This window comes from Atractosteus spatula, chromosome 20 (assembly GCF_055471065.1).
Source record: "Atractosteus spatula isolate fAtrSpa1 chromosome 20, fAtrSpa1.hap1, whole genome shotgun sequence".
In the NCBI taxonomy this organism is placed as follows: Eukaryota; Metazoa; Chordata; class Actinopteri; order Semionotiformes; family Lepisosteidae; genus Atractosteus; species Atractosteus spatula.
Window position 1 is genome coordinate 15,774,803 of NC_142725.1, and position 22,527 is coordinate 15,797,329.

General features: G+C 42.2%; 2 protein-coding genes across 3 annotated transcripts in view; both read left to right on the top strand.

Annotated features, from left to right (window-relative positions):
- mtor (mechanistic target of rapamycin kinase) overlaps nt 1-7,383 on the top strand; it is a 102,138-nt gene extending 94,755 nt beyond the window's left edge. For both annotated transcript variants that reach the window (XM_088938053.1, XM_088938052.1), the window contains 12 exons: nt 69-204; nt 756-903; nt 1,396-1,518; nt 2,508-2,590; nt 3,319-3,391; nt 3,591-3,665; nt 3,910-4,045; nt 4,325-4,390; nt 5,236-5,316; nt 5,764-5,844; nt 6,411-6,516; nt 7,029-7,383. In XM_088938053.1, the coding sequence (XP_088794179.1) occupies nt 69-204; nt 756-903; nt 1,396-1,518; nt 2,508-2,590; nt 3,319-3,391; nt 3,591-3,665; nt 3,910-4,045; nt 4,325-4,390; nt 5,236-5,316; nt 5,764-5,844; nt 6,411-6,516; nt 7,029-7,044 (1,124 nt within the window). In that variant the 3' untranslated portion in view covers nt 7,045-7,383. The remainder of the gene's footprint in view (nt 1-68; nt 205-755; nt 904-1,395; nt 1,519-2,507; nt 2,591-3,318; nt 3,392-3,590; nt 3,666-3,909; nt 4,046-4,324; nt 4,391-5,235; nt 5,317-5,763; nt 5,845-6,410; nt 6,517-7,028) is intronic.
- A 510-nt stretch (nt 7,384-7,893) lies between these two features.
- Nucleotides 7,894-21,677, top strand: exosc10 (exosome component 10). Its single transcript, XM_088938316.1, has 25 exons — nt 7,894-8,067; nt 8,555-8,691; nt 9,068-9,191; nt 9,765-9,869; nt 10,150-10,315; nt 10,449-10,557; nt 11,077-11,152; nt 11,239-11,349; nt 11,972-12,115; nt 12,875-13,065; nt 13,428-13,584; nt 13,893-14,041; nt 14,537-14,587; nt 15,202-15,313; nt 15,729-15,779; nt 15,992-16,067; nt 16,147-16,244; nt 17,545-17,640; nt 17,739-17,813; nt 18,189-18,294; nt 19,121-19,194; nt 19,690-19,876; nt 20,609-20,673; nt 21,117-21,190; nt 21,278-21,677. The coding sequence occupies exons 1-25, from the start codon at nt 7,942-7,944 to the stop codon at nt 21,306-21,308; spliced, it is 2,691 nt and encodes an 896-aa protein (XP_088794442.1). The 5' UTR covers nt 7,894-7,941; the 3' UTR covers nt 21,309-21,677.
- Nucleotides 21,678-22,527: the final 850 nt, after the last annotated feature.

Here is a 22,527-nt window from a genome sequence, read left to right on the forward strand (position 1 = left end):
GGGAATTGGGCTCACTTTGTCTCAAAGTGGCCAAGAAAATAAACGCTGGCCTGTTCTCTGCTGCCCAGGGAGCAACGGGCACGAGTTCATGTTCCTGCTGAAGGGCCACGAGGACCTGCGGCAGGACGAGAGAGTGATGCAGCTCTTCGGACTGGTCAACACCCTGCTGGCCAATGACCCTGCGTCCCTGCGCAAGAACTTGAGGTGGGACCCTGTGTGTGGGACGTCCCGCCACAGGGCAGGGGGGATCCCAAGACACCAACGGGGTTTAAAAGAAATCCCCTTTGTCTCTTTAAAAGACATTCTTGAGCCTATGCTCGAGGGTGAAAGGAGCATTTTTATTTTTATTTTTTTTTCCAGACCAGTGCTGTCCCCTGCAGGATGTGAAGTATGTTAAGTATACAGTTTTAGAAAATCGGAAGTGGAAGGTTTTAAAGCTCACCCAGCCACTGAGCTCGGGTTGACGATTCTCATTTTGTTCAGTTTTAAGGTTTCGTGTTTTGTTTCCAGAATTCAGCGGTCAAAAAACTTGGGTATCTCAGTCACCTCCTAACCCTGCACACAGGTGCATCGTCTGAATAACCCTGAGAGTTGATAATACGGCATTTTTTTTAATTGTTACAGACGCATTCCCAAAAGTGAAGCATAAAAGGTGAAATGAAACTAAAATGTTTTGCTGCCCAATGCATGGACATGAGAGAACTGGGGATGTCCCGTGTCTCCGCCTGATTGTTGTTCTCCTGTCCCCCTGTCAGTATCCAGCGCTACGCAGTGATTCCTCTGTCCACCAACTCGGGACTGATTGGCTGGGTCCCGCACTGCGACACGCTGCATGCCCTGATCAGGGACTACCGGGAGAAGAAGAAGATTCTGCTCAACATTGAGCACCGCATCATGCTGAGAGTAAGAGAGGCAGGAGGAGAGGGAGAGAGAGGATGGGGGGGGGGGAGTGGGAACGGTGTGAAAAGTGGAGAGAGAGGCAAAGGAAAAGGATAGCGAGGGAAACAATGGCCGGATGAGCAGAGAGAAGTGGATCCGAGAGAGGTTGGTCAGCACACAGACTCAAGGGTCAACAGTAACCAATATTATGCCTGCTCCTGTAGAAGAAGGAGCCTGAGGAAAGGATGTCTTCCTCAATTAAATTGCTTGGTGCTTTCGGGATGTTGTACTGTTTGATGCAATAAGCCAGTCAGGATAGCTGTGGTTATGCTGCGGAACGTAAGCACCATATTACTGTAGGCTGACTTATGTAGCAATAATTCTTTCCCTTCAGTTTAGAAACGAGTTATTTCTGTTGCATTTGACACTATATTAAATGATGTCTGTTTATATTCAATGTTAAGGAAACATTGCAACAAGAGGCTAATGTAGTTGGTTCTTATTGTGTCTGTCCAGATGGCTCCGGACTATGACCACCTGACGCTCATGGAGAAGGTGGAGGTGTTTGAGCATGCGGTCAACAACACAGCTGGAGATGACCTGTCCAAGCTGCTCTGGCTGAAGAGCCCCAGCTCTGAGGTCAGCTCTTCCCCCGGCAACTGTGCAGGGCCGCTTCAGAACGAGCATTATAATAATAAACTATTTTATATAGTGCTTTTAAAGGTGGCTTCTCAAAGCGCTTTACAGAATGAAAACAACAATAAATAAAAAGAATACACAAGATAAAACACAATTACAATATAGAGAGGAGACCGTGGATGGTGGTACTAGGAAAAGCAGAGGGGTGAAGAATGGAACCAGTTAAGTAAAGGCTCTTCTAAAGAAGAAGGTTTCGAGTCTGGATTTAGTTTAGAGAAGGTGACTCTCTGATATCTTTGGGCAGAGAGTTCCAGAGCTTGGGGCATAACAGGAGAAGGCCCTGTCACCCATACAATGTAGACGGGCTTGGGGGAATGTTAGGAGACCAGAATTAGAAGAGCGAAGGTTGCGAGGTGGGGAGTAAGGCGATAATAGTTCAAACAGGTACTGAGGTGCCAAGCCATGCAGAGCCTTATAGGTAAGCATGAGGAATTTAAAGTCCACACGGAATTTGACAGGAAGCCAGTGCAAGGACACCAGGATAGGAGTCATGTGATCACTTGCACTAGACCTGGTCAGGATCCTGGCTGCTGAATTAGTACAGGAACCAGAAGACACAAGTGAAAACTATGCGGCAGTGCTTTTAAAACCAAGAAAAGAACATTTATTTACCCAGAGTGCTGCGGGAGTATATAACCCAGCCCTTATGGTTAAAGCCGATACTTTGGTTCCATGTCGAGAAGTGGCTGCAGGAGATCTTAAAGTGATTAACTGCTAATGACCAAAAGGCCTAGCTGGGCTGAATGGCCTCCTCCAGCTTATTACTGTTATCGTGTTCTTATGTACCATAAACAGTGATCGACCTGTCGTACCCTCCACCTGATAAATATATTTGACTTCACTATGGTAAGATGCTGTTATGGAAAGGTTTTGCCCATCCTGTGTGGTAGGTTTCTGTTTTTCATAACTTGTCTCTTTTCACTTTTCAGGTGTGGTTTGACAGACGAACTAACTACACCCGTTCTCTGGCCGTGATGTCAATGGTGGGCTACATCCTGGGACTTGGAGACAGGTAGGTGTCACTCGTCACGTGACCGCTGACGAGGTCTCTCGCAGACTTTCTGATTCATTATTTACTGACCTTGAATCTGTCATTCTGGAACAAAGTGGTTATTGTAAATTAGTGTTGTTAATCGTTAAGTAGCTAATCCATATATTGGTTGTCTGGGTTTTTGTTTTACCTGTTGAGGATCCACACCTCTGTCCTTGTCTGTTCCTCCATGTTGTGTGGCATTACAGACCCTGGCCCCCCTCTGGTTTAAATGGAGGCTCACCTGTCCCTCAAGAGGAGCTGGGGGTGGGGCTTGGGGAATTGAACCTGGCTCCTATGATGTGGCACTGTAGTCTTGTCTTAGTCTGTGGGGGTATCATTGTCTGTGTCAGTACACAGCCTGCATGATGGTAGACCTCATAATTGAAACTGCTTGTAGAGATTTCCTTAAATAAACTGCAGTTTATTATTTTTGTTTGAATGTATTTTTGCATGAGATTGCTTTTATTAAATGGTCATTTTTTGCATTATTCTTTTGTCCGTTTGCCTGTAAGTGTTTTATGACTTCTGCATGCAGCCCTGGATTTACTGCTGGGTTCGTTAGTCACAGTATGGCTTTGCATTCAGTCGAGCGTGTGCCTGAACTGCACCCAGTGGAACCAGCACAGATACTAGAGTTACTCCTGTTGCAATGGCATATTAAAGAAAAGACATGATGCCATTACTATCCCCTTAAACATAATCCCCAGGCATCCCTCCAACCTGATGCTGGACAGACTGAGTGGGAAGATCCTCCACATCGACTTTGGCGACTGTTTTGAGGTGGGTTTGTGAATGCAAACTACTTGCGTTTTGATTTTTGTTACGCTGCAGAGCGCAAAGTGATAGGAAGAGGTGAAGAGATGATATGGGAAGCACCCACTGTTGGCAGTGAAGGCGTTGTGTCTGCTGGGGAAGAGCTCTTTCCTGCAAGGAACAGAGTGAAGGAGTCGTAACGATAACGTGTTGGTGTGCTTGACAGGTCGCCATGACAAGAGAGAAATTCCCGGAGAAAATTCCTTTCAGGCTGACCAGGATGCTGACTAATGCTATGGAGGTGAGCAGGTGTATTTAGGGGGGAAATGGTTCCAGAAATCTTTATAGTGCAAAATAAATGAATGTTACACAGTAAAACTGTGTTGTGCGTGCACTGATGTTGATGGTGCCATGCAGAGGGGTCAATAAGAAAACCAGCCGAGGGAATACAGGGTGCTGTTGGAAGCAGGACTGGTGAGTCCAGGGATGTGGGCCAGCCTGTGCGCTGGGGTCTCAGGGTGTTCCGCTCTGTGTTTGCTGTCCAGGTGACAGGCCTGGATGGGAACTACAGGATCACGTGTCACACGGTGATGGAGGTGCTGCGGGAGCACAGGGACAGCGTCATGGCCGTGCTGGAGGCCTTCGTCTACGACCCCCTGCTCAACTGGAGGCTCATGGACAGTAAGGGACCTGCAGCTCGGCAGGGGCCAACTGGTCCGCCAGTCTGACTACCAACAGAAAACATCCTCTTTAAATCCTTATCATGGGAACGCTCAGGAAATTGTAGTCTTCTGTGTGTCTTTTATGTGTTGCCTATCATAAAGTACATATGCTTTTAGCCATAATTGCATCTTAAATTTAACTGTGTGAGAACTTCTCATTTCTGACATTAGCCCGTGCATGACCTCTTGCACCAGTAACATCTTGAACTCGCTCACAGCTCTTCGTTTCTGTCCACAGCGAACACAAAAGGGAATAAGCGATCCAGGACGAGGACCGACTCCTACACCGCGGGCCAGTCTGTAGGTGAGCACGAGGGCTGGGAGGGGTGACACTGTAGTAGAGAGGTTTGTCTCAGGACGTGTTCAATTGGGATGTTACCTGGTGAATATGGTGGGCAATGAGTACATGGCTCCGCACTCACTCTCAGCTTTCTGAGGACTAGAGGGAGAATATTAAATTGGTTTGCTTGTGCCTCTGCTCTGTAGTAAGCCTGCTGAAGGAAAGCAAACTTTTTTTAAGGCCATATCATGGGCTCCTTGGCTATGGGTGTTTATGGCGATGAATCATTAGGTGATCAAATCTATGTTATTAAAAGTGTCACATTTAAATCAAAGGATGTTATGTTAAAACTGTAAAAATGTATCATTGAAAATATTGTTATAGAATAGATATTGTTGCTTTGGAATCTGTCCAGATAAGAGCAACCAGAGACCTTCTGGGACTTGAGGGACTGAACTGTCCTCCACTGGCAGTCTGAAGGAACTGAATCTCTTTCATGTGCAACAGAAAAGACCGTGTGGGGATCCGATAGAAATGTTCAAAAGTTTCAGAGGCACTGACCAAATCAAACCATTTATAACTAAGAACAAGGAGGAATGTTTTTACTCAAAGAGTAAAACAAGCTACCCAGCCAGGTTATGGAGCCTGACTTCTTTCAAGTAACAGTTGGATGAGATCCTTGGAACAAGAAGAAACTTCGTGTCAAACAAGCTGTGGGGGTCAGTTGAATGAACTCTTATTTCTAGCTTTCCCTAAGAGCGATCTGCATTCCAGAGTGGGAGAATCCAAATGGGGTGTAGGGTACAGAAATGGTCAGAATAACTTCTTCATACCGAAAACAAATCTTCTATGCTTTCTTTCATTTTCAGAAGCCCTGGAGGGGATTGAGCTTGGTGAAACGACACACAAGAAGCCAGGAACCACAGTGCCTGAATCCATTCACTCCTTCAGTGAGTTCAGGCTGGCAGGAATACCGGCATGTCTGCTATCTGGTCATAGACCATAGAGCTTTAGAAAAGATTGTTCCCAAGAAGAGACAAGCTTCTCTTTTTCAATTCTTACCACAGACAGAAAACCTGAACAACAGTGAACGTTTCAGTTTGCCTTTGCCTGTCTTCTGTCTTAAAAAAATGTTTCCATTTCTAACACCACAAATTGAATTGTTCATTGATAGCACACAAAGAAAGACCTTTTGTCAACAGCGTGACAGAAGGTAAGAGAAGGAAGACAATACTGCCATTCTTTAACTTAACAGAATGCAGAAAATGTCCTACTTTATTTGGCTGAACCAACTTTTCCTTTTGTCAAACATTTCAATGCATTTTCCAAAACATTCAGCATAATAATGGGGACACATGTTTTTGAGAACTGAATCTAAAATGTTTTCTCCCTTTCAGTTGGAGATGGCCTAGTGCAGCCTGAAGCCTTGAACAAAAAAGCTATTCAGATCATCAACAGAGTCAGAGACAAACTGACTGGTGAGTACAGCACAGTCAAAATGGCATCATAGCTTGGAACATTCAGGCTTAGACATTGGTGAACAAACTTGTTTTCCAACGATGTGGGTGAAGTACTGTATGAGTGTATCTCTTAAACAGGAACTCCCCATCTGGAAATACAACAGCTTATCTTTAAAATATTACATGAGCAAAACACAGCCCAGAAAATCCATAGAGATTTTTTCATTTTTATGAAATATTTGTTCCGTCATGTAGTCTGAAGGGTGACACCACCTCACATGAATAAAAGCCTGGAAGCCGTTTATTCATGTGAGGGACATCCATGGTCTACATCTGTACAGCTTTGTGCTTGCGCTCTAGAACAGCTGTTTCGCAGCAACAACTTTGACCAAAATTAATTATAAAGTGGACATAAATCGAAAAACAAAAAAATGACGTTGCATTGAAATTGATATTAAAGGTTTTAAATAAGTACTTAGCCCTGATCCCTATTTTGATATGACACATAGATTTAAATGAATAACGCGCTGTTCCTGGAGTCCTGAAGGACGGCTTCTAATGCTTCCCTGCTTGTCACTTCTCAGGTCGGGATTTCTCCCACGATGAGACTCTGGACGTCCCAACTCAAGTGGAGCTCCTAATCAAGCAAGCGACCTCCCACGAGAATCTGTGCCAGTGCTATATTGGATGGTGAGCACTATTGGTGCCTACATGAATCCCCAGTTGACAGATTGGGGTGTGGTTCTTTGTCAGATATGTCGTGACAAGGTTCTTGGGTCCAGACAACAGCTTGTCACTGTAGGAGAACGATAGATGATGTAGGCAAGAAGGGTTCGGCCAGGGTGGTAAATATACCTTATAGCAAAGAGCAGGGCTGCCTTTGCATGAGTAAGGACCAGAAGACAAAGATACCGTACACGGTAGAAGCAAAAAACAAAGCAAACTAAAGGACTGTTGTGTAATACTGTGTCTGGGGATTTGGAGTTCTGCCCTTCTGTAGACAGAGGTGAAGCCTACAAAAGGTTAAGATTGGGATTCCGATGAGGAGTTAGGTTTTGTTTTATTTGGATTTTTTGGTACTGAAAGAATTTGTATTTCTGCAGAAAATAAAGCAAGCTGTCACATCAAAACTGCCCTTGAACAAAAGGAAAGTTCATTCCAAGCTGGGCATCTGACTTGTTTTTCCTTTTGTCCTCTTACAGGTGTCCATTTTGGTAGCGGAGCTCCTACATCTTTTTCTCTCTACACCGTTCACTAACACTTGGCGCCATGCCGATCACCACAAAAACAGACTCCGCAGTTCCAGACATGGAGACGTATAGCAGTGTTAATGGCACATTTTGAAAGCCCCGAACGCAATTTAAACCTAAACTGAAATCAGATGAGGTTACTGCTGTGGACTTGGAATGTTGTGAAATGCCACTTGCGTACTGGTAAAATGAGTTAAATACAAACTAAATTAAATTAAATTTACTCAAGGTAAACTTTTGAATTAATATCAGTCTGCTGTAATGTACTGTAAGTTTTCTTTGGCAATAAATAGTAGATAAAAAAAGACATTTGCATACTCTGTGTGTTCCTTTGTTAAAGAAATTAATTACTGAATTGTAACTTTAAAAAGTAAATGCATTTCACATGAATACTATTGGCATGATTTTTCTTCAATCTTCTACTTTTGCATTGGTTGGGCCAAATGTAGTTTTGGAGAAAAAAAAAAGCAGCTTTATCCAATATGTAATTTAAATAAATCACCTAACACGAAATAAACGAGAAGGGACATTACCCCCACTGTTGCATTGCATAAAGTTGCATTGTAGGCTATATTTGGTCAACCTGTTTCTGAACCACATAGCGATGTCTGTTGTGTATCGAATCTGCTGGTGTCGAATCGTTGTCTCGTTTTACTCAAAAAGAGTGCTGCTCTAGAGTAGTGGCGGCGGAGGAGCACTGAAATGAAAGTTTTATAATAAATACAGGGGATTATTGTTGTTATAATACTTTGATTAGGTACTGTTTGTCTTATTATTATTTATTATTTTCTTCTGCCGTGCCGCCCGCTTCCTCCCCCTCCCCTAAGAGGAGTTCACGTCTCGCGTGACTTTTAACATTTTCAAGATGGCAGCGTCCACGAGCAGGAGTGGCGGAGGCAAAGGAAATAATATTTCTCCGACAAACGAAGAGGCAGAGGGTGAAAAACCAGAACTTCTGCCCGGCTTTAAGGATGCCGATTCATTTGTGAAGGTTTGTGGACGAATTATTGGTGAATACCCACGGTCATTCTCGTATAAAGGCCCGTGGGTGAATAAGGGTTCGCGAGTGGCGCGTTTACCAGCTCTGCTGTAAACGGTGTAATTAATGAAAAAGACAGCGTGATTAAGGTGCAGAGTAGTCACGCTTTATAAGGCTCTATGAGTGGTGGCTACCGTTTTATGAAGTATTATATCACAAGGTGCAGATTTTTGTTTCCGTGCTTTCCCCGTCAAATTGAGACGAGCTTTGCTGTAAACATGAAAATGTCTGGTTTTACCTTTTCCGAAGTTTAAAAAGTACCATTAAAAAATTGTGCAAAATCCGCAGTGTAATATGCTCGCTAAGAAGCACTGCCGTTGTAGAGTATAAACCTTTAATTGTAAAGGCATAAGCATCTGTATCGTGTTTCGGTTGTTCAGTTTCAATTGGCTTTCGACCGGCTGCTCTTGACAAGTGCCTCTTTGAATCTGTTGTACAGCACGGCTTGGGAACTGTAGTAGCGGCCACGAAAGCTGCTGCAAACCTGCCGCAGGCTGGGGACGAATTCGACTTCTACCGGAGCTTTCCCGGATTCCAGGAGTTCTGCGAAACGCAGGGAGAAAGACTTTTGCAATGGTAGGCAGTTATAGTAAATGTGATTGAGTATGTAATATAAACATTTCTGAATGGATGCTGGTGAAATTAATAACTATCTTTTAGATCCTGTGTTAAAGCGACGTCATGCGTGTATAGTCCTTGGAATTCTTTCTAGCTATGTCAATGGCTGATCTGGTAGCAGTGAAGTGCTGTTTAGATCAGTCAGATTTTTACTAGTTTGTCTGAAGCTCTCTCTGTGTTATTAGTTTTATTTGCATTATCAGCTTATGCATGCATGCATATAATTGCGTACATGAATTCATACATGAAAATATACAGAGACAATCTCTGAAGTGTTTCTAGTGTCTTTAAGATTGGTCGTGACGATGTAATGGATGTCTTTTTTTTTTTGCAGCATGAGTCAACTGATGCAGTACCATGGCTGCAAATCTCACATGAGAGATCGCAACAAAGTGACTGGCCTGGAGGAGAGATTCGACTTGCTGGTTGACTCCAATGATGTCATACTGGAGAGAGTGGTACGGAATAATCTTTGTCCTGGAAAGCCTTTTCAATGTAAAACCAGGACCAGAATGGTAGAAGGCTTAGGGCTCTGGTCTGCCCAAAAGGTCATGGGTCTCACTCCTTTGAACGAGAGTCCAAACTGTAAAACTGAGCACCGTTTATAAAACAAGCAATTGTTTTGGATAAAAAGCAACTATCAGATTAATAAAAGCAGCTCGAAGGGCAGAGATAGTTCTAAAAGCTGTAACACTGTTGCACTGACTTTTTGGTTGCTAAGATTTTGTCTGTCATTGTGTTATGTTGGGATTGTGCTGTAAAATGGGACAAAAAAGGTTGAATTGGTAAAAAAGCAGTTCAAGAGCAGTATAAAGCACACAAAAAAATTGGCACCCTTCACCAACCAGGTTTGTAAAACCAGCATTTTGATTACTAAACTATAACTTGTATTGCAAATCTTGAGGAGCCCTGCTTAAAGCTGATTCTGAGTTGATGTATATTTTTTTAAATGCATATTCTTCTCAGACCCTTGATATGATATCTAACTTGTCATGATTAGCTTTAAATTATATCTGTTGTCGTTTTTGCAGGGAATACTACTGGATGAGGCTTCAGGAGTGAACAGGAACCAGCAGCCCATCTTACCAGCTGGTATTCAGCCTCCAAAGACCATCGTATCTAGCTGGAACCGCAAGGTAAGACCGCTCGTGGCTAACCGTGAACTCAAGAAGCCCATTTACAGGCTTCAGGTGTTGGATAAATCGGAACTTCTATCAATCTGTAAATTCCATACTCCTGGCTTCCCACGGTAGTCCCCTTCCATCTCCGTGTTGGAAAGCCATTGTAGGGTTCGGAATTCCCAATTCACAGTCTGTCTGGGTTTAGGAAAGTGGATGTCTCGTGCTTAGCTGTGTTTCTCATAACTCGCTCTGTTTAATAGCATCCAGCAAAAGTCCCCTGTCTCTTGATTCCTAGAGCAGGGATTCCAGCAAGGCGGCCAAGTCTGAGACATTTCGCCTTCTGCACGCGAAAAACATTCAGCGTCCTCAGCTGAAGTTTCGGGAGAAGGTCGACAATTCTAACACACCCTTCGTCCCCAAGATCTTCGTCAAACCCAACGCGCTGAAATCCCTTCCAACGTGTAAGTTGGTCCTAGGCGTCTTTGACCTTGCAAATGTCATCTGGAAAAGGAATTTGTATGAGGCGATGGCAGGTTTAATGATCGGTCTTTGACATTGTAGGTCTGATTCTTTTTTCTCGTTTGTCTTTTTAAGATTTTACAGACCAAAAAATCCGCAAGGAGAGGCCTGAAGATCTGGATGTGCCTCCAGCACTGGCAGATTTTATCCACCAGCAGAGAACACAGCAGCATCTAGATGACATGTATGAGAGCCAGTGGTTATTGGATATATATATATACCATTTTAAAATAAAACAAGTGTACCGTGGAGTGGGCTTTATTGTGTCTTGCATTGCTTTAAGTGCATTTGCCTAAAACTAACCAGTTAAGTCTAAGAGGAGTTGATTGTAATGCTCTTATTTGTAACCTTTATGTTGTATTGCATGAAATCTGCCACACAACCTATACACTTTCTTGAAATCAAAATGTTTTCTTCTAAAAGCCTGGGTAAACGTGTAATTAACCTTCTTTCACTTAGGCAGAGGGTAGCACCTCACTACTAGCCTTGGTTGAAGGATGGGATGCCTCATCAGTCTGTATCTGCAATAATTGCTTGCACTGGGGTGCAATTTATTGTTTCACTGGTGCAGTTCTGAAGAGCATGCAGAATAGTATTCATTTAGTGACTTTTTATTCTTTTTAGCATGGCATTTTTAGATCTTTTATAATTGAAATGCATGTTCTTAAGATTTGAATGTGATGACTTATCTTTCTATCTGCAGGTTTGCTCACCCTTATCAGTATGAGCTGGACCATTTTACTGTACCAGAGAATTTGCTTTCCAAGCCTGAACCCCAAGTAGGTGTTGTAGACTGCTTTATGTATCTTTTATTGTAGTGCAAGGGTTTTGTAGAAACGTGTCAGTTCTCATTGCTGTTTTCCAGATGTATAAACCGCTGGCAGAAACAAATTGCCAGTTTATCAACTCGCTGGAGGACCTGGTTGAACTGAATGAAAAACTGGCCAAGTGTTCTGAGTTTGCGGTGGATCTGGAGGTTTGTTTTAAAGCCAGTTGCCCTTTTCTGTGTTTTGTACCTAGACGTATGTGACCTGAGCTCCCAGAACACGGCCCTTCAAAGTTAATCTCTGAAGTGCGGATTTATATTTCAGCACATTCCCTTCTTTTACATAGCTTGATTTTTCTCGGGCCATCTTATCCATCCATCTGTTCATTTTCTAAACCACTTTACCACATTACAGGGTTTTGGGGAGAGCTGGAGCCTGACCCTTTGAACTGCGATCACAGGACAGGGGCAGCAGTCCATTGCAGGACACACACACACACACACACACACACACACACACACACACCAGGGAAAACCCATGTGAACCTGGGGAGAACATACAAACTCCACACACATAGTACAACGGGAAATGAACCCAGAGACCCAGCAATGCAAAGCAGGTAACCACAGTGCCACCATGCCACCAGGGGTCATCATATGAAGTAGTAATAATTTGGCAGCATTAAAATTTTAAAACAGCGTTCATGTCTAATGGCTGTTGCTTTTATGTGGTAGGAGAGTCCACTGTACACCCTGCAGATATTATTAAAAGCCTTCCTAAAAAATGAAATTGCTCCATCCATTCCTCCTGATCACGTATTGTTTCCTTCAGCACCATTCCTACAGGAGTTTCCTGGGATTGACCTGTCTGATGCAGATCTCGACCAGAGACGAAGATTTCATTATTGATACGTTGGAGTTGCGCAGTGAGATGTACATCCTCAATGAGACCTTCACAGATCCCTCCATCGTTAAGGTGTGTGTAGGAATGCTCTGCCATTGGCACTACCATTTAAGTTACAATAGGACTTGGAATTATGGGAATGCTTGGCGCAAGCAAGTTTTTTATTGGAGAAGCTAATTGAGGGTACTTTGAGGACTGACTTGAGGAACAGTTTTTTCCCTGAAGGGGTGTGGGGTTCTTGAAAAAACTGCGTAACCATGTTGTTGAAGCTGCTTCTTTGATGTCTGTCAAAACTTTGATGAGAGTCTTGGGACTAATGAGCTTTCAACAATTAAATGATGAGCTGAATGGCCACCTCTCATTTCTAACCTCACGCTACAGTTATAATGTTTCATATGGAAGCTTATTAGTGCCACAGAGGAAGTTTTTTTTTGTCGTTTAAACAAACCTTTTTTGTATTATTACAAGGTAACATTGTTAACGCGTAATGCATTCATAAACAATAGTGCCTACTGTATTAATATCTAATTGTAATTATATCACACTCAAAATGTGCTAAAATTAGATAGAATACTATCTTGTTTGAATGCAGAGCATAGTTTCTCTATGATGCTATTAAGCTTCTGTAGTTTCAGTTGTATAAAACAATATAAAGCTCAGCTAAAGTCTTGTAAAGATATTTACGTAATAGGGATAATATAATTTGTTTGATTTTTTTTAAGGGATTCAACAAGGAAGGAGCCTGTTTGTGTTTTTTGTGGTTGGTAGGTGTGTTGAGGGTTGGTTTCTAACATGGTCCTTAAAGTGGTGTCTTTGCTTTGTTTCCTCAAGGTTTTTCATGGCGCTGACTCGGATATTGAGTGGCTACAGAAGGATTTTGGGCTGTATGTTGTGAACATGTTTGACACTCACCAGGCTGCGCGTGTGCTCAACTTAGGCAGGCATTCCCTGGACCACCTGTTAAAGCTGTACTGCGGCGTCGATTCTGACAAACAGTACCAGCTGGCAGACTGGAGAATAAGGTAATTCCAGGTCCTCAGTGTTTTCTTCCCATGCTTTGGAATTGCAGCACTCTGTGCAGTTTTGTTTTCTGTGCAAGGCCATGCAGTTCAGCAGCTTCTTTATTTGCTGTACCTGCTTCCTTCAGAACTGCGCACATTAGTCCCTAAAAACAGTAGTATTATCTTTGCCGTGCTGGCGAGGGCCACTGTAAGCCAGTGGTTCGGGTGTAATTGTGATCCACTGATTTTGCATGACTGGACTATCAATAGTGAGAAACTCAAGTCTTCTTTCGCCCGTTTGTTTTCCTTCTGCTGAGCTGGCTGGCAGTGAAAAACGGGGTGCTGCAAGCCCGGGTGCCCAGAGTGTGCTTCTGTGTTTCCAGACCGCTGCCGGAAGAGATGTTCCAGTACGCCCGTGCAGACACCCATTACCTGCTGTATGTGTATGACCGCCTGTGCAAGGAGCTGTATGAGTGTGGCAACGAGCAGCCGGCCCTCTTGCAGATGGTCTGGCAGAAGAGCAGGGACGTTGCTCTCAAGGTAGAGTGCTCACAGTATTAATGAAAGATTCATTTTAGGTCACTCTACACTTTGAAGCAAGGGCTAATTTTGACATCTCCTGTTTGCTTAGAAAAAGTAGTTCTGTTTTTCCTTTCGCTGAGAGTTATCTTAATTTTTTTAGCCTTGCGTTTGGTGCTTTCTTGTCCTTCTGACATTGACAGTTTAGCGATATCCGCGGTTCTTTAAGCGTGCGCAGGTTTATCTTCGTTTGTTTTATGTGCGTTCTTTGACCCACACCACGCGAAGCTCGGTGCAGCGTGTAACAGGCCTTACTTGACCCGCTACAGAAATACACCAAGCCCATATTCACGGAGGAGTCCTACCTGGAGCTGTACAGGAAGCAGAAGCGGATGTTCAATGCGCAGCAGCTGGCAGCCTTGCGCCTCTTGTACGCCTGGAGGGACAAACTGGCCCGACATGAAGACGAGAGCACGGGGTACAGGCACACGCTTTTTTCGCAGGCCATGAAGGGCACTGCCCTGTGCTCCTGGCATCAGTGTGTGCCGGAGCCACTGCATGTCCACATGACAAACCTTCAGGGCATCGATCCTCTGCTTTTTCTTTATTAGGATTTTAAACCAGATTTGTCTCGGCCGATGAAGTAACAAAGCATTTGTTGGTGGTTGAGAACCTGTTGGTGAAGTTGCTGGCTGCATGCAAAAGCATAATGGAGCCGGCTGGATTGTTTTAGTCATGTGCTTTGCAGTACTGCACTGCAATGAATATTATTTGATGAAATGAATATAATTTATTTAACCCTTTGAGCACATGTTTTGTTATTCGATAGTGTTAGCAGAAAAAAAGGTGCTGCTCCAGCCTTACGAATGTTCATTAGTTTTAGAACCTGTTTTGTTTCAGCACCTTCAGATCAAGCCTGCAAACACATCACATAACACATTTCTGTCTTTCTGTCCCATCTTCTGTGTCCCAGGTATGTCTTGCCTAACCACATGCTGATTAAAATTTCCGAAGAGCTGCCAAGGTAAGTCTGATCAGATCTTCTGTGTTTGTCATTTTCCACTATTATATTATTATAAATTTTATTCCAGGAAACGATAAAGCACAGTTCAGTAGCCCACATCTAATACTCTCAACAAAATAAAAAAAGTGGTGCAGGAGGGCTCAGAAGAATGATTTTGTGAAACCAAGAATAAAGCTAGATTTCACATTAAAGGCTTCAGTCGAAAGCTGGGTCTGAACAGATTTTGAAAGAGTTTGAGTCTTGCTGCCCTGCTACATGAGACGTTTCCACAGTCACAGTGCTGCGCATGAGAAGACTGCATGGAAGCTAAACGTGCAGATCTTGGAGCTTGATTTTGCTCACATAATAAGTATGGAAAATTAATCTGGAGACAGACCATTGAATGCCTTATGTGAACAGAACAAATTCTGAAGGCCTTAAATAAAAACAAAAATGATTTGTAGGTGAATTGAAAAAATCTAGCCTGTTCAGGCAGTCAGAATCCCCTCCTGTCAAAGGGGGGGGAAATGTCTCGGATATGTCATTAGTGATCTTGTTCTAAGTGAGTATTTGCGATGGAAGCACAGGCGTCGTGCTGCCGACAGGGTGTTCACTCGCCTCGCTTTGTTTCCCAGAGAACCCCAGGGCATCATTGCCTGCTGCAACCCGGTGCCACCTCTGGTTCGCCAGCAGGTGAATGAGCTGCACCTACTGGTGCAGCAGGCCCGGGACACGCCCCTGCTCAAGGTAAGAACCTGCCCTCTACACAAGCACACTGCCCGTGTCGGACATCAGCTTGTACGGGATCTCGTGGTCTCACGTTTCCATAGTTCACCGTGCTGACAAATCCAAATCGTCAGCATCATGCATGTTCACTCTGTTGTCTTGGTGTGCTCTTTCCTCATTTTTGTACAGAACAATGTTCTTGGCTATTAAAACTTTAAATTATCATCAAGGCTTGTTTTTAAACGTCGGCCAGCCTGACCATTTAATAGACCGTGTAATGACTAAAATGCTTTGAAAGACGTGCAGTCTGCAAAATTTATTCTCGGCATAGCCTGTGAAGTTTTTTTTTTGTTGTTGTTCTTGCTGTGCTCTGTCATGCTGTAATTTATTTAATATGCTTATGTATGTTTTAAAATATGTTTCCCCCCCCCATCAGACAGAACCTGTGACTTCAGAAAAGAAAAAAGGATTTACTCTCAAAAGAAAGGTCTGTTGAGTTTTTCTGATTATGGTAAGATTTATGGGTAGTGAAAATTAAGACTGAACTGTCATTGTTATGCGATAATTGGATAATTCTCCAGTTTAGCATCTAAAATATGTAATTGTATAATCCTGCGTTAATATGGAGCAAAACGATTTAACGTTCCTTTTTGTCTTCATCTGATGTTTTGGTTTCTTGTTCTTTCATGTGCCGAACAGTCCAAGAACGTGTTGTTTGGCCCTCATGACGATTCTCATGTCTCTGAGGATGACTTCCCAGATTTTACCTCCCATGGTAAGACACTTTCTCATTCCGTTGGGTTTCAGAGCTCATGAACGGTTCTGCCCATCTCAGTCCTGTTTGCCTTCTACAGGAGCTCCAGTGAAGCAAGGGGCGCTGTTCTCTGAGGAGACAGGAGCTTCTGCCGATTGGAGCTCTCTGCTTGCTTCCGCCAAGATCACCATCTTTGAAGTAAGGCCCTTTAAATGAAAAGCGTGCTGTGGGTGATATTGTGGAAAATATTTCATCAGAAGAGCAGGAGTGTGGTCTCAGTCTTAATCGAGCCCAATAAGTACAGCAACTTGGCACCCTGTGCGGCAAGGATTGACCAACTATTATATACGGTGGGTGGGTGGAGCGGTGGTTCTGTGGCTAAGGAGCTGCGCCTGTGGAAGGCTGCCGGTTCGTATCCCGCAGCCAGCAGAGGAATCCTACTCCGTTGGGTCCCTGAGCAAGGCCCTTAACTCCAGCTGCTCCAGGGGCGCCGTATAAATGGCTGACCCTGCGCTCTGACCCCAGGCTTCTCTCTCCCTGCCTGTGTCTCTCATGGAGAGCAAGCTGGGGTACGCGAAAAGACAAATTCCTAATACAAGAAATTGTATATGGTCAATAAAGAGATCTTATCTTATCTCTCTTATACAGTACAGGCTTAGAAAGAAGTTTGTTCAATTCAGTTTCAATTCAAGGTGCTTTATTAGCATGACCAATGGGTACAATCAGTGTTGCCAAAGCAAATAGAAATAATAAAATTAACACAAAATAAAAGTAAAATAAAATCTACAGACATTTACAACAAAGACATATCATAAAATATTTAAATATACTGTAAACATATTAAGCATTATTGGGAGACAGACACTGTTCCTCAGGCTGTGACAGGAGATCACACACTGAGCTGCCAGTTCAACTGAGTTTCTCACATTGAGTGCTATTGTCCTATTCAATATGTAATTACGTCTTTTTACTATGTTTTTGTTGGTCTTGTCCTTTGATATGTAACAGAAGTCTCGCACTTTGAGTGTCCTGTTCTTTGAAATGAGATTCAAGTCTTAACACCTTATAAAAGGAAGTGACTTGCTGCAGTAGTTAAAAAGGGCTTTATTCTGTCTTAACATGCCTTTTGGTAAAGGCAAAATGAACAGATCCCAGCAATCACTCTGATACCTTCCATAATGTAGTTAAATAGTAACATTTAGTGCTGGGTATTTGTAATTTATAAAATATACAACAAATATATTAAATCTATATATTTATATATAATATACAACAGTTGCAGATTTGTTCATTCTTTCATTATGGGTTATGATTGTAAAATCTTTTCTGTTGCAAAATTTTTTCATAAGTGCTGTATCCTAAACAAAACGTTTTGGGGTATTTGAGGTATGCTACTCTTTTATCTTTTCACCAGCATCTGATAAGACAAGCAAACAGATATTCAAATACAAATTCCATTGATCCTCTAAAATAGGTTGAAACTTTTATTTCCTTCCAGCACTCTGCCACAGACCCGGAGAACAGTGGTTATCTCACTGTCGCTCAGCAGAAGGCTCACAGTATACTGGCGTCTTTTGAAAATCCCTTCAGAATGGTAACTTGCTGTAGTGTTTTTTTTTAACTAGTTACTTGAACTGTCGCAAGTTATTTTTGTTTCTTCTTTTCATCAATTCTTTCTTTTTCCTGCTCCAGTACTTGCCTTCTAAGGAAAATAACATCCACCTCTCGGAAAACGCCAAGTACGACCCTTCATCAAAAGTGTATGAGGTACGTGGAAGTGGCAGTGTATTGCTGTAGTCAGGTGACGTTGCATTTTTGTCCGGAGCCCCAGTAATCTTAAGTATGAAACGCAAGTAATTGGCATTTTTTAATGACTGTCTACATATGTTAAGTCTGCATTTTTATCAGTTTACGTATGTGTTGGCCTAACTGTGCTTAGAGCTATAAACTGGCTTAAACTATATTTTATATGATTTTCTCATGCTTCTCAAGTAATATGATGCCAGCAGAGTTTTTTTTTTCTTAAAATGATTTTTGCATTGCAAACTATTGTATGTTCCCCCCCCCCCTTTCTGGGACTGGATTATAAAACATTGTTTTCTTCTGTCTAGTAAACTTAATGTCCTGGTTTGTGTGCGTTAGATCAGCAACAGGTGGAAGCTCTTAAGCCTGGAGCAGCAGAAGAAGGATGCAGAGGCAAAAGAAGAGGCAAGGAAGAAGGCCAGAGAAGCAGCCCAGAAAGCTGCAGGTACACAGCCAGCATGAGGGAGGAAAGCCCTGCTGCCCTCTGTGTATTGTTAATCATGACGAGGGTTCATGTTCTCCTGTTGCACACAGCTCACTGAGCCAATAGATCCCTCGTGCAGAAGCGCCCAAAAGGCCTTCTAATCTGTGCTCTGCAGCGTTGAAGCCTCGTGTATCGATCTCAGCAGGCTATGTCTAATCTGTACTGAGGTGGGAAGACTTTAAAAGGATCGGCCGGGTTGCTGCCGTGACTTGGTCATTAAATGTAGGAGTTTTAGCTCTGCTATCCCCGTTAAATTTCATTGGGGGCTTGTAAGATCTGGACTGCGGGGAACGGCACCCCACGTTGCATTTCTTCCTTCTGTACCTGAACTGCTCTGCGGAGAGCCTGCTGGAGCGAATGGCTGCCCCACCTCTCTCAAGTGGGGGTACCGCTTCAGTGATGAATTTCGTGCGTCCCTTCCTTTGTGAGCTTTTTGATTGCAAAGCACTGCATAGGTGCAAGAAATTAATTATATGTATTTAATAAAATATCTGGGATCAGGACAAGTGTCTTATTGACTTAGAGCTCCTTTCAGACGGTCGTCTTCATGTAAGAGACCATATTAGCCTTGAGGGGACATTGCTTACTGCTAAAATTTAATTTTCTAGTATGCTCATTTCAATTCATGACTACCCACAATAAAGTTGTATAGATTAAAACTGATCTAAATGGCAAAGCCAGGTCAAAAAATATTATGCAGTAGGACTGTATGCCGTCCCCTTGACTAAACCCTTCTGTTTATGTCTCATTGGCCACTTCACATTCTGAATTCTGTTCCGCTTTTCAGAAGAGCGGAAGAAAGCACAGAAAAATTACAAAGAATCTCTTCAGAATGTTGTGACTGTTCGTCAGCAAGCAGTGGTGAGTGGTCATTTCTGTCTTCTTGAAATCCAGAAGCATTTTGTGCCTGCAAACTTGATAAACTGAAGAGTGTAAAGGTGTGACTTTTTAGATGTGAGACTTCTTAGTTGCTACCACTTCTTAGTGTCCTTGAAAGAATAGTAAAAAATGGTCGACAACACAGCTTTTCATGTTTTTCCTCCTGCAGCCAAGAATCACTCTAAAACCTCTTCGGTCTACTTCCAGTAAACCATCAGGAACAATAACATTAAATAACCCTGAGGCGATCATTGTAATTGTTTCTGCTAGTCTTAATAAGCTGGTAGTCTTGGAATTGAGGGTAATTGTCTCTGGAGACATTTCTCCGCTGTCCAGAACTACGGAGACCATCCATGCTAGAGTATTACATCCAATTAAATCAAAATCTCGAATATATATATATTTATATATAAATCCTGATGTGTGCAACTGCTTTTTTTAAAGAAGGAAGCTCAGCTCCTCTTTTCTTGTCCTCAGCTGGCGGCGGCTGAGCAGGGCGGGAAGAAAGGTCAGCCGAATCCCAGCGAGTCCGGTGCGGAGATTCCCAAACCCGAGAGGAAGCGGCCCAAAGCCACGGAAAAGCAGCCGGCTCAGCAGGACCCTCCTGTACCGGCCGACTTCAAGCCCTTCGACTACAGCAAGTCGGATTTCAAAGTCTTTGCCGGTATGGCTCTTTGGCCCAGAGCTTCCCATTCACTTCATTGTATGTTTGAAGTCGCACATGAACCGTTAGATCCTAATTTATACTGGAGCGATTTGTCTTTTTTAGCCCTCGCCTTTTAAAAATCGATGTTAACAGACATATTCAGGGTTGTCATGAACAATTTGTTTTTAGTTTCTATGGGACATCAAAAATGTAATTGCACCACCAATCATCTGTGAAGCCAATCGTCTGTGAAGGTATTGAATGCTGTGCATTGACATGTAAGTTGTAAAGGGGGAAACAAAAACGTTTTTACCAGTATCCCTATATCAGTTATACTGTTTTTACTTATTGACTTGTAAATTAAATCATTTAAACGTGTGCTTCCTGCATCCCAACATCAAGCTTCAAAACAAGGTGATCAGAATCACTTATAACTCCCAAGACGTGGGAGAAAATAACAGTATTTATAATGCCTTTAATGTTAGTGTAGTTGGCAGCTCTCAATGACACCTGATGTGAGAATGAGATTTAATATTTGCCTCCTTTTCGTTGGGCTGTTCCAAATGGATTTTTAGAATTCTGTGCAGTATGGATAGATATTCTGATTTTGCTTGCAGGAAATTCTTGTGGTGGGCAGTATCGATGTAAACCCAGAGCTGTGCCAGACACGTTTTAGAATGTGAGCTTATATGTTCCCCACTGTTTCTCTAAATTTTATGATGAGATTTCCATGTACTCTGGTTGTTTCAGGGGGTAAATCCAAGGAAAGCACACAGTTTGATCCGAACAAACAAGCTCAGGAGCCCAAACGAAAGGTAAAACATTTCTTTATTGTGTTCTGTGTTCAATATAATTGCATTTGCTTTATAGGTCAGTAGAAGCCTTTACAGTTTACTGTTTCTATTTTGGTTTCTGAAAATGCCTTTGATAGGTTCCAGCTAGATGCACCATTTATTTCAATTTATTTTCACCTTTAAATTTGTCATTCTCGGGAATTGCGTTTTAAGAGAATCTCGCAACTGTACAGTATCCTGGATAGGAATTTCAAATCAGAAGGCATTAACCTTTAAACACATTTCACCAGAGACGCTAGGAAAAAATTACATGGAGAAGGAACAGAGGGAAAGAAGTCCTTATTGTGCCTCTTGTCTTTAGGTTGAAGGCACTAGGATTCACATTTTGTTGCTGTGTGTAATTCTGCTTTAGAGGAGGTGGTCTCCAAAGGGTAATAATTGTATCGCACTGAAACCTGTTTCAGAAAAACCCCAAAGGGCACAGGATGAATTCTGCAGGGAACAAAAGCATGTCTTACCTGGCGGGCAAGTCGGAGAGGTAACGATGGACTCCGAAAAAACTTTTTTGTGGTAGTCTTTCATCTAATTGTGCTCTTATAACATGTTCATTTTTTTTTCTTCACAGAGGATTTAGGCACAACTGGCCTAAGAGATAAGACAACGAAGACGATATTGTACTGGAAGTAACAGGCCTTGGATGTTGGTCTGTGGCTTTGATTATTCTGGACAGTTTCTTGGATACTGATATTCGTATAGTTATAGTAAAAAAAGCTTCTTGGTGGAGCTGTAAGCTTTTTCATATTTATACATTTTGAATTTGTACATGACTTGGTTTTAAACTGACCATTACTCACTGGTTGACCAACAGCCAATTGGGTCCATCTCTGGTTATGGATATCTCTAACTGTTCAAAATAGAGATGGTCTCTTCTGGTTGTTCTGGTGTTCATTACATGTTTTTGGCGAAGAATGAGTCCCGTTACTTCATTGTTTTCACAGATGTTTTTAAAATAAATTTGACGACGGGATCCCCAGTGGTTTATTGTGTCTTTTTTAGGAACATTGACCCTTCTTCTGTTGGGCTTAGTGTGCTCAAAATTCAAGTCATGGGAGTGTTGTAAAATTTTGATTTCTATTATTTGCTGCAAATTTTCACAGGTTACAGATTACAGGTCACAGATTTTTTTCATTTTCATTTTGTTTTCAAAGTTTTGCCCTTGGTTATAGGAAGTGGGTACCTGAAATTTACTCTTCTCTGTGGTTCAAAGTTGGTTTCAAGGTGGTATTTTAGAAATAAAGTGCACTTAGTACAGCATATTAATTTACAAGTTTTAATCCATTTATTGTAAGTTTCACAACTGCACAAGACTTGGATAGATCTACTGCAACACCAAAAACTTGTATAAAAGTCCAAACTCATTTCTGCTTTACAAAAAAATGTTTTGTCTCTATTATTACTCTTGAAGCCGCAATAGCAGAAAATACAAACATTAATTCAATCAGCTTCAGTGTTCCAGAAGTGTGGTTGTTTAGACACAGAAAGTAAAAGACATGTATACAAACCTTCATTTTGTGGCCATGATTTGAATCGCAACACAAATATAATAACCATTTATAAGGTGGAGTTTTGCTAAATGTTATAGATGGGTTCCTGAATTCAACTACAATCAGCAATTATGATTAAACTAATAATAGGAATAAGCATGTTTTAGAGTTTATTATTATGAGGGTAGAATTGCATTACATTTTAAACTTGTGGGAGCAAAAGATATGACTAGTAAAAAGCTAATTGTAAATCAAAGGGTTTTTAAACCAGTGTAAGTCATTGATGAAACCTCATTTAAAATATTGTGTTCAGTTTTGATTACCTGTTTAT

What these genes read in the sequence shown, in the direction of transcription:
- exosc10 (XM_088938316.1), top strand. Translation starts at nt 7,942, where the DNA reads ATGGCAGCGTCCACGAGCAGGAGTGGCGGAGGCAAAGGAAATAATATT. An exon ending in CTGGCAGACTGGAGAATAAG is followed by an intron (nt 13,066 to 13,427) that starts GTAATTCCAGGT and finishes CTGTGTTTCCAG; the next exon opens with ACCGCTGCCGGAAGAGATGT. An exon ending in GCAGGGACGTTGCTCTCAAG is followed by an intron (nt 13,585 to 13,892) that starts GTAGAGTGCTCA and finishes GACCCGCTACAG; the next exon opens with AAATACACCAAGCCCATATT.